This window comes from Haematobia irritans, chromosome 5 (assembly GCF_050003625.1).
Source record: "Haematobia irritans isolate KBUSLIRL chromosome 5, ASM5000362v1, whole genome shotgun sequence".
Classification (NCBI taxonomy): Eukaryota; Metazoa; Arthropoda; class Insecta; order Diptera; family Muscidae; genus Haematobia; species Haematobia irritans.
The window spans coordinates 36924196-36936433 of NC_134401.1; the positions used below are offsets into that span (position 1 = coordinate 36924196).

Consider the following 12238-nt stretch of genomic DNA (forward strand, 5'->3'; position numbering starts at 1 on the left):
AAATGTTAGGTTAGGTTAGGTTATGTGGCAGCCCGATGTATCAGGCTCACTTAGACTATTCAGTCCATTGTGATACCACAGTGGTGAACTTCTCTCTTATCACTGAGTGCTGCCCGATTCCATGTTAAGCTCAATGACAAGGGACCTACTTTTTATAGCCGAGTCCGAACGGCGTTCCACATTCCAGTGAAACCACTTAGAGAAGCTTTGAAACCCTCAGAAATGTCACCAGCATTACTGAGGTGGGATAATCCACCGCTGAAAAACTTTTTGGTGTTCGGTCGTAGCAGGAATCGAACCCACGACCTTGTGTATGCAAGGCGGGCATGCTAACCATTGCACCACGGTGGTGGTGCATGTTAAAGTGCATAAAATTTCTCAAGCCTGCATTTATGATTTATCGTTTCATACTAAAATTTTAATTGAACTCTCAGCGCAAAACTTCAAAATTTTCGAAGTAAAACTTTGGCCTCCGTGGTCATGTGAATCTAAATTGGGCGGAAGATATATATGGGAGTTATATCTTAATCTGAACCGATCTCAACCAAATTTGGCATACCTAGCAAGAATGTTAGTCCTACTCTCTGTGCAAAAGTTCAAGTTAATCGGAGTGAAATTTTGACCACTGGGGCGTAAGATATATATGGGAGTTATATCTAAATCTGAACCGATTTTAACCAAATTTGGCACACATAACAATAATACAAACGTGTGCAAAATTTGAAGCAAATCACGACATACATCTGGCTTTTGAGGCCATATAAGTTCAAATCGGACGAAAGATATATATGGAAGCTATATCTAAATCTGAACCGATTTCAATCAAATTTATCAAGCATTGGTAGAATGTCAATTCTACTCGCTGTGCAAAAATCAGTAGTAAATTTGGACCTCTGTTTTGCGAGACTCATAAAATATTCGGATGTACGGAATTTGAAAAACATCGGTTAATAAACATGCCAATTATGATCAGATCGGGGATAAATTTATGTATATAACTGCTATATCTAAATCTGAACCGATTTTTTCCAAAATCAATAGCGATTGTCTTTGTCCCAAAAAACGGTCCTATGCCAAATTTGAGGACGATCGGACTTAAACTGCGACCTGTACTTTGAACACAAAAATACATGAACAGACAGACAGGCAGACGGACATCGCTACTCAGAATTTAATTCTAAGACGATCGGTATACTAAATGATGGGTCTCAGAATTTTCCTTCTTGGCGTTACATACAAATGCACAAACTTATTATATCCTGTACCACAGTAGTGGTGAAGTGTATAAAAACCTGACAATACAAAATTTAATTTTGAGGAAGTTTTCTCTTTATGAAAAACACCGAAACCGAAATTGGTTTCCTGCAACATTGTCGGTACGGAGAGGTACAAGTCATCTATTTTGATTGATTGATTATCTATGCTCTGCCCCATATGTCTTTATTTCCCTCCACATTAAGATGAAAATCTAGCCTATCACGGAATGTTCGTGGTATATAAGTAAATGCGTATTAATACTTTTTCTATTTACAGTGAAACATCTTTCGATTTTATTAATTTTGTTGAAAATACTTTGAAAGTAAATGGTCATCCATATTCTATATCTGGAAATTGGTCTATACTAGAAGCAGTTGTTTTCGGAAATCTCGATCAAGTAATGATTAATGATATGAATTTAGTTGATGACACCATCCATAATATTCCGAACCAAAAGCCCTATTTCCTAAAAGTCCCCAAGAAATTTAGAGATATTTCTATAGAACATTTGCTAACAGAAGGTTCCACAAATACTCTACAAGGGATTCCTGTGGCCAATTGGATTAAAGATGCTGTTTATTTATATGAAAATTTTACAATTTATGGTACAACAACGATGTCATCTCTAAATGTTTTCAACGATTTAGGTGTTATGGGAAAAATTAATAATATTTCATTTAACAATCGTACGTTATTGTTACAAAATGAAGAGCAAACTTTACCGGGATATCTTAGAATTGTAAGCCATTTAAATGGTGAAAAACGTTTTCTAACCAATAATATCGAAAATCTATACACCGATATTGTAAATCATAAATACCATGCTCCAAGATTTCTAGAAAATTTCATTTTATATTCGAATAATGTTGTTATACCAAATCATCATATGGTGTTTAAGCAACCTTTGAATGTTGAGCAGTATCAAGGCCCCGAAGGTTTACTCACGCCACCAAGTTCGCTGCGATTAAAAAGGGAAATACAACGAAGATCGCCAATTGTTGATATCAGCTTCGTGCAAAACGATTTGGAGGATACACAAAGCTTTGTCGACATCGATCAGTATTTAAGGAATGTTACAAAAGGTAAAACAAATATATTTTGAAAAGTTTTGTTTCTAATATCTAAGATAAACTAATACCGTATTCTATGTTTGTAATAAACATCTCATTTTAATGTTCCCATAAGCAAATTTTTCAAACCAAACTAACTTTTTTTCTTTGTTTTTAGATAAATTCCATACATTGGATCATTTTGAAATACGGCAATTTCTTAATATCAATACGTCGGATTTAATTTGTTTTAGTCTCAAAACTTCCTTGGAAATAGTTGACATAATAGTTCTGTTGGACAACTACACAAATCAAGCAACATTTTATAAATGGCTTCCAGTTTCCAAAAAGTTTGTTCTTGCAAATGATGGTAAGTAATATTGAAATGTTTAAGAGCATATTCGAAGTAAGAAAGACTAAAGATACGTTTGCAATGTAAATTTTTCGATGAAAAGACACTCGTAGAAAAATGTCTGTAAAAAGCAAACAGTATGGCATGCTACATTCACGGTTACCACAGTTGGTAGAATTCTACCAAAACTGACAGATTTTGTACTGTTTGGTAGATGTCTTGATGTTTTGGTTAATTTTGCCAAACATTCCTCTCCAATCCACAATTTTTCTATAGAAATAAAATTTTGACAAAATTTTCTATAGAAATAAAATTTTGGCAAAATTTTCTATAGAAATAAAATTTTGACAAAATTTTCTATAGAAATAAAATGTTGACAAAATTTTCTATAGAAATAAAATTTTGACAAAATTTTCTACAGAAATAAAATTTTGACAAAATTTTCTATAGAAATAAAATTTTGACAAAATTTTCTATAGAAATAAAATTTTGACAAAAATTTCCAAAGAAATAAAATTTTGACAATATCTTCTATAGAAATAAAATTTTGGCAAAATTTTCTAAAGAAATAAAATTTTGACAATATCTTCTATAGAAATAAAATTTTGACAAAATTTTCTATAGAAATAAAATTTTGACAAAATTTTCTATAGAAATAAAATTTTGACAAAATTTTCTATAGAAATAAAATTTTGACAAAAATTTCTATAGAAATAAAATTTTGACAAAATTTTCTATAGAAATAAAATTTTGACATAATTTTCTACAGAAATAACATTTTGACAAAATTTTCTATAGAAATAAAATTTTGACAAACTTTTCCATAGAAATAAAATTTTGACAAAATTTCCTATAGAAATAAAATTTTGACAAAATTTTCTATAGAAATAAAATTTTGACAAAATTTTCCATAGAAATAAAATTTTGACAAAATTTCCTATAGAAATAAATTTTTGACAAAATCTACTATATAAAAATAAGTCAGGTTTCCCTTCCTGACGCAATAACTCCAGAACGCACGAACCGATTTCCACGGTTTTGCCTTCGTTGGAAAGGTATTGGGCTCCGTAATGTCTTATTGATGTCTTGATGTTTTGGTGGATTTTGCAAAACATTCCTCTCCAACTAAGAGTTAATCCACAATTTTTCTATAGAAATAAAATTTTGACAAAATTTCTGCAGAAATAAAATTTTGACAAAATTTTCTATAGAAATAAAATGTTGACAAAATTTTCTATAGAAATAAAATTTTGACAAAATTTTCTATAGAAATAAAATTTTGACAAAATTTTCTATAGAAATAAAATTGTGACAAAATTTCCTAAAGAATTAAAATTTTGACAAAATTTTCTATAGAAATAAAATTTTGACAAAATTTTCTATAGAAATAAAATTTTGACAAAATATTCTATAGAAATTAAAATTTGACAAAATTTTCTATAGAAATAAAATTTTGACAAAATTTTCTATAGAAAAAAAATTGACAAAATTTCCTGTAGCAATAAAATTTTGACAACATTTCCTATAGAAATAAAATTTTGACAAAAATTTCTATAGAAATACAATGTTGACAAAATGTCCTATAGAAATAAAAAGTTGACAAAATTTGCTATAGAAATAAAATTTTGAAAAAATTTTCAATAGAAATAAAATTGTGACAAATTTTCTATAGAAATAAAATTTTGACAAAATTTTCAATAGAAATAAAATTTCGACGAAAATTTCTATAGAAATAAAATTTTGACAAAATCTTCTTCTACTTATATTGTAAGTCAGGTTTTCCTTCCTGACGCAACAACTCCAGAACGCACGAACCGATTTCCACGGTTTTGCCTTCGTTGAAAAGGTCTTGGGTTCCGTAAGGTTTTTAGCAAATTTCCTATAGAAATAAAATTTTGACAAAATTTCCTATTAAATAAAATTTTGACAAAATTTTCTATAGAAATAAAATTTTATTGTTGTTTTTTTGTTTTTTGATCTCAGCTTAAAGCCATGCATTGACTAAACTACAAGTGTAGCTTAACCAACAGAGGAAAAGTATGCTTGTCAAATTTATTTGGGCAAAGCCCTATAGACTGCAAGATGGTTGGATGTACAGCTGTTTCGGAATTACCACATTCCTCATCAGCATCCTCTACTTGCAGCAAAACTATCAACCAATTATCAGAATAAATTCGGGTAATTCACTCAACCCAACGTGAACTACACTTGAACCTCCCGAAAAAGGGTTTGATAGTCGGCTACTGCCTAAACAAAAATACAGCTGTACATCCAACCATCTTGCAGTCTATAGGGCTTTGCCCAAATAAATTTGACAAGCATACTTTTCCTCTGTTGGTTAAGCTACACTTGTAGTTTAGTCAATGCATGGCTTTAAGCTGAGGTCAAAAAACAAAAAAAAAACAACAATAACGATTGAAGAGAAGCCAACAATAACAAACAAAACGAATGAAGATAGAGGAAGCACGCTCAAAAACAAACCCAGCCAAATACATACAAATCGATGATTTGAGTTTGGCAAAGGAAAAGAGATATGCTGGCAAATTTGTTTAGGCAGTAGCCGACTATCAAACCCTTTTTCGGGAGGTTCAAGTGTAGTTCACGTTGGGTTGAGTGAATTACCCGAATTTATTCTGATAATTGGTTGATAGTTTTGCTGCAAGTAGAGGATGCTGATGAGGAATGTGGTAATTCCGAAACAGCTGTACATCCAACCATCTTGCAGTCTATAGGGCTTTGCCCAAATAAATTTGACAAGCATACTTTTCCTCTGTTGGTTAAGCTACACTTGTAGTTTAGTCAATGCATGGCTTTAAGCTGAGATCAAAAAACAAAAAAACAACAATAACGATTGAAGAGAAGCCAACAATAACAAACAAAACGAAGAAATAAAATTTTGACAAAATTTTCTATAAAAATAAATTTTTTACAAAATTTTCTACAGATCTATAGAAAATAAAAAAATAAAAATTTGGCATAATTTCCTATAGGAATAAAATTTTGACAAAATTTTCAATAGAAACAAAATTTTGACAATATTTTCAATAGAAATAAAATTTTGACAAATTTTCTATAGAAATGAAATTTTGACAAAATAAGATTTTTTTGTTGTTAGTTTTTTTTTTGGTAAAATTTTCTCCAAATTTTGGTACGTTATTTTTCTCTCGAGTGGCAACCGTGTTTACAGTAAAAACACGAAAAGAAATAAAAAAAATAAATGCAACAACTATTGAATAAAAAAATACCTAACGACTCTACGTTTTGTCTATGTTTAAAATTTTTTGGTACACAGTTGACGATTCTTATAGTGTTACTTAAGAGTCTATAAAAGCAATCGAAAATAAGTACCTTTTAATCCACAAAAGCTCTTCGTCTTCCTAGGTATACTGATGTACGAGCGTCGGGCAGCCATGTTTTTCTCTTTGATCGAGGCAGTATGTTTGGAAAATATCTGGAAAGAATGTTCGTATAGCATTTCGAAAAATGTTCACCAATATACCTTTTGCAATTTTAAGAGTAGTCCCAAAGTTGTTTAGGCTTTCTTCAGATAATTAGTACCTCATTCTTATTACACTTTCACAATCCACTTTAACTGGATTTTAACTTTGCTTTATAAAAAAATGTATTTCAAATACACTTTTGATAGATTTCGAGCCCAATCAAACATAAAACAATAATGGTATTTATACCCTGTTTGTGTATATCGAACGAAACCCTAGTCAATAGAAAAGCAGCCACTCGATTTATCATCAATTTGGGTTTCTGTATTTCTGAAAGTTCGTATCGTTTGTATGATAATACATTTATTATCAAAAATGAGTATTTTCAATCTTTTGGCCTGAGAATTCATTCAAATGTTAACAATGTTTTCACTTTTTCCTTGACACCTATGATATGCGTTCGTTTCCAACTCGACAACAAAATATGAAATGACTTGCTTTTCGACATAGAGAAACCAAAATCAATTTTCTTTCGTTTGATATACGAAAGAAAGCTATAGTTCGACATACAGAAAAAGGTCATTAGATTTGACATAGCTATATACGTCCATCTTACTAAGTTCATAACTAACTAATGCACTCTTATTTGTGTTTCTGATTTTGAATAAGGTTTTTGTATATCTGTTGGTTTTGAAACTCATACGTTCGTCAGTGGGAATATTGATTATTTGAATCATCTCAAGTGTATATCTCCTTCTCTTGCTCTCTTCGAACATCAGGATTTCAAAGTACTTGAAATTTGGTGTGTCCTTAAGTCGTGCAATGCGCTGCAAGGATCGGTTTTTGTTCTAAGAGCTTGTCCTTCATCGTTTGGTCGAACTTGTGGGCAGAAAGCCTGTTTTTTTTATTTTAGTCCTGGTGGTGCCAACATAAGCCATTGAGTATAAATCGGTTTCATCCCCATCGCATTTTATTTTATGTACTATTTCCGATTTGCCTTCCTTTTTATCTTAGTTTTAGTTTTGATGAATAGGTCATTTACCATTTTGTTACACTTTTGCGCAAGTTATCATTGTTGTACATATATTTCATTTGTTACTTTGGATCATTTCCCATCAGTTGAAAATGTGACATGTGTTATTTCGTCCACATATGAGATTAACTGCAACCGCATGTTGCACTGTCATAAACGAGTTCGATAACCAAAGTCGGAAATTGTTATACCTCTATCTTAAATCCGCAGACATTTTCTCCCAATTACAGACTAGCAATTTTGTTGTTACAAAAATACAGATATATTGCTTTTGCAGTAATAAAAAATAGTTAAAATAGTAGTAGTTCATGAGCTATCATTGTACATAAAATTGGATAGGCATCGGTTTATTGAAACACACTCACGACTTTCCGTATTTCTTCTTAATACATGTATTGAGATATTGAACATCTTATTTTGAGGTGTTAACCATATTTCTTAAATAAAAATTCCATCTTAAATTGTCCATTACCTGCCTTATATACATAAATGGGTATTTCTTGGTATGCTTTTGTTGTTTATCAACCCCTAAACATCATCAGTGTTTTTCTGATCTATCTCGTCCTTGAACATGTAACGGCATTGCCAGATAAAACAAAAATAGATTACAAATTTCCCGCCTTTTATTATATATGAATCCACAATTGATTGTTTACTACCCCCTTTTATGTACATAACACATGCTTCGAATTGTTTTAATAGATATTTTGTCAAATACGTTTATTTTTAAAATGTTTGCTTAACAACTAAACATGAGGATTAATTAATAGAAATACTTTTTGTATAATAGGGATAATTTAATTGCATAGTAACAAAACGGTTAAAATCGAAAGGTGACATAAATGAAAAAGGGATAAAAACAGACTTTAAAAGAAACAAGCACAAATGTGACAATATAAAATATTAAAATCGTAAATGGATTTTTTTATGCTTAACATACCCGACTATATAGATTATATATTTTAAACTACTGTTCCAATTCATCACTCTGTGTATCCAAAATTGCTCTTAATATAGCCACTTCCAACTTGGCGGCTGACCTGGCACGCAAGCGATTCATAACGTTAGCCACATACAAACCCAATGCTTCGTGGCGTGACGAGTTACAAAGATTCTTAAAGAATGTCGGTGGCAATGAATTGTCGAAATTACCCAAGTTTATAATTTCCGATGTACTAGCTACTTTGCCAGTTATTGCAGTCCCATTGACTGTATTATTCGACTCAAATATAATATCATTGCGAAAATCTATCTCTTCAATACGAGGTGAGAAGCCATTAGTCGATGTCGTCGAACCTACTGTGGCTGCAGTGGACGAAGATGGGCCTCCGCCTGCACTGCTGGTATTGATGATGCCATTTACAAGGTTCGAAGATGGATTTGCTGGTATAGTGATGAGATTTATACCGGGTGGTGTAGATGCAGAAGCTTGTTGCCGTTGTTCTTGGCAATCTTGTTTTAATTGCAAAAGTTGGGCAGTTGTGGTATGTTGCTGTCTTTGGGGCGAAGATTTCTGGGTAATAGATGTTGGAGAGGATTTTGCAGAATTTGGAGTATTTTGTTGATTCATACGTTTAGTTTGTGGTGTAGATGGCAAATCTGTCGATAATTTACGTTTTAAGGAATCGGGTAATTGTATGGTTTTTCCCACTTCCAAACCATGCATTGCACCAGCATTGGCTGGTGTGCGTCCTAAAAAAACAAAGGTCCATAATTAAATTGAACATACGCTTAAAATTGTATAGTATATGTTACCTTGATTATTTTTCATTACGGATCGCGCATTTTGGCTATTTGGTGTTAAAACCGAAACGCTGGTCTTTTTCATAGTGATACCTTTCTTTTGCAAAGCAGCAGCTGTTGCAGATGGTGTTTGCTGTACTGTAGCACCAATTGATTTAGTCATGGCAGTTCCCGCCATAGAATTAAGCAATTTTGCTGTGGATGTATTAGAAGTTTTGTTCTCACCAGCGCTTGTGGGAGTTGTCTGACTTCGGCCCATTGCTTTCGGCTGTGGTTTTTCTTCTGGTTTCTCTGGCGACTCTGAATATTTATTGGATTTGTTGGGACTCTCTCCCTCAGAACCAGATTCTCCAGACTGGGCCTGTTGCTGTCCTGCTCCCCCTTCGTCCTCTTCTTGTACCTCCAACATCTCATATTCCTCATCTTCTTCCATTGGGCTAGCAGACTCCCTAATTTCAATTTTATATATAACATTCACATAAATTCGATAATAGCATATATTTTACTTACTCTTCTTTCAATTCGACCTTCGGCTCAGTTTTTTTGTGAATTTTATCCATTAGGGCAAATAACTTCCATGCAGATGATTCTTTTACCTTTTCTTGGTCATACTTTTTTTGTAAAACTTTAAAAATCGATCGGGATTCATGGACTAAATACAAGAAAACAGCATTTAAGAAATGTACTCAATTGAAATATTGACATTCTTTTACCCGACAAATTGCTATTCTTTCCCACTCTGGACCAAGCATCATCGATTTCTTTCTTTGTAGCGTCCTGATTATTAGGATGCAAAGCAACTTCGTTCGCAATATCAGCTAGAATTTTGTCTAATTGTATGGGCATTTTTTCACGAAACACAATTTATTTTTTTTTTTCAAATTATATTTAATATGCAAGAGAATGTTTCTTCCTTAATGAATTGCTCTGAATTAAATGCACTCTCGTTTGCAAAAGTGTTTTTCTCTGAAGATATTCGCGAAGTAACCGCTTTTGCGTCGCCATGTATTTGGTATTCATCATATTAGAATACTCATTTTACTAATACATATAAAATAGATACACATACATAATACATGTAAGTAAACAAAACAAATACTATCAAATAAAAAAATTCGATCCTGCAAAAGGCGGTCAAACAAAAATTGACGCCTTTCAATGCGTTAGCTCGCGAAGTAACCGCTTTTGCGTCGCCATGTATTTGGTATTCATCATATTAGACGTCATATTTGACCAGTGCTGCCAATTAGATGTGAATTTAACTGTTTTTGCTAGAGAACCTAAAATATATCCCAATAAACACAAACGTTTGAAAAATGCTAAATTTCAACAATTTTTCAAACATTTTTTCAAAGGATTAGGGTAATATTCAAGTTGAAAAATTATTGAGAAAATCGCGTTCTCAACAAAAAACAGACATTACCCTCAACAGTGAAATTCAACACATTAGCAATAATATCTCAAGTGTTATCCTCAAATTGAAATGCATCGCTACTCAATAATTTGTCAAACAATTTTCGATGCGAGTCAAATTCAAAATTAACATCGTTGCAAATACTTTTCAACCTAAATTTGTATGAATGATATCCCCACTTCAAATTGAGAGTCAAAGCCAAAATTCTATGAATTTTGTATAATTTATTCATTTTCATCAAAATAAAATATATAATAATACACTACACTACATAATACACTACAATACCAATTGATAAATAATAATCTTATTAAACATATCAACAAATAAGAACAAAAAAAAAACAAACAACAAAACTTTAAATATCTTAAACATTATTAGTAAACACTTTTGCATTGATAATTCGTTTTCCTTCCTTTTGGTGTCATAAAACAGCATTAAAATTTATTAACATGCGGGCAATTTCAAAGTAGGAACGTACTGGACCGCGTGTTAGAATTGATTTCCAGCAGAAGGAATTCACAAAATATCCATTTTAAACTGATAATAGCATATGAATTAAACTGACGATGTGATGCACATTTTCATCCAGAAGTTGTTGATTTCAACAATTTGTTGTTTTTAACAATTTTAATTGGTTGCACTTGTAATGTTTCTGGAAACTTTTTCTTGTCGATAAGCCACTCTTTTTTCATTGGTCAGCTTCTTAATGTTTGCAAGAATGTAGATTTTAGTTTTCTGCAAAGAGATTTAAATTTAGTGACTTCTCTAAAGTGTTGATTTAATTTTTCATATTGACGTACCAATTATTATAAACTATTTGAAGCAGTTCCAGTTAATTGTCCACCATTTTTTCATCGGTCAGCTTTTTAATGTTTTCAAGAACGTAGAATCCATATTTTAGTTTTCTGCAAAGAGATATACATTTAGTGACTTCCTTAAAGTTTTATTTCATTTTTTTATTTTCACTTACCTATTTTAATAAACTATTTGGTATTTGTCTAAAATTTTCCATTTTTTTTATTTCTTGCAATTGACCACGAACTTCGTTGCACAAATAAGTATTGAAAACCACATGGTTTTTTCGTTGCATTTTAGGGTAGTGTTTTGTCAAAGTTTTCTCATATTATCTTCAACACCTTTTCAAAGATTTCGTCAACATTTTGGCAAATTGGAAGTAATTTGCAAACAATTTGAAGGTGTATTGAAGATGAGCTATTTCAAGTCAAGTTGAATTTATGTTGAAAATTATATTTACCCTCAAACTGAAAAGTTGTTGCATTTGAAAAACGCTCATCCTGTGTTTATTGGGATGCGTTTTTATTGTAGGTTATCATATACATTTTTCGCATTGAAAATCAATTTATTTTCAAATTTGCTTTTTGAATATAATAATTTTCGTAGCAGATAATGAATTAGTAATTTACTCAATTGATGTGTACAGTCTTTTTCGTCCAATTTTTATTCTTAAATTTAGAAGGAATATACAGTTTGTCAAACAATTTTTTTTAATACTTCGATGTTACTTTTTGTATTGATTAATTTAAATTTGTAAAATTTTTCGCAATCAATGCCTTGGATATTTTCCATCCACAGTTGGAAAAGACTTGATAAAAATATAATCGTGTTCTTATATATTTCTGTACTTCTAATTTAGTATTTTGGAGAAAATAACCGAGCATAATACTCACCTGTAAATGTTAATAATTGAAAATTTTTCGCATTTTATATCAATTTTTATATCATAAAGGCTATTACTATGTTCGGGTTCAATTGTAATGTAATTGTAAAGTCTTGCCGAAAACTAATGGAACAAGAAACTACACATCAATTGAGTTAATTTGTCTGTTTTATATTGAACTGTTTTAATAAAGTAACCACGAAAATTTCAACGCGAAAAGCGAACATAGTACTTACCTTTAGCCGCTAAAATCGCCATTTTTTCACGAT

At 31.4% G+C, this 12238-nt stretch overlaps 2 protein-coding genes across 2 annotated transcripts in view; one reads left to right on the top strand and one right to left on the bottom strand.

Moving 5' to 3' along the window:
* Nucleotides 1-12238, top strand: part of clos (closca) — a 37302-nt gene that overhangs the window by 17387 nt on the left and 7677 nt on the right. The window contains exons 11-12 of the mRNA XM_075312089.1: nt 1534-2339; nt 2485-2676. Coding sequence (XP_075168204.1) covers nt 1534-2339; nt 2485-2676 — 998 coding nt within the window. The remainder of the gene's footprint in view (nt 1-1533; nt 2340-2484; nt 2677-12238) is intronic.
* Nucleotides 7822-9893, bottom strand: Map60 (Microtubule-associated protein 60). Its single transcript, XM_075312090.1, has 4 exons — nt 9588-9893; nt 9385-9526; nt 8887-9323; nt 7822-8823 (listed from the first exon to the last, which is right to left on the bottom strand). Exons 1-4 carry the CDS (start codon nt 9718-9720, stop codon nt 8099-8101), a joined length of 1437 nt encoding a protein of 478 aa, XP_075168205.1. The 5' UTR covers nt 9721-9893; the 3' UTR covers nt 7822-8098.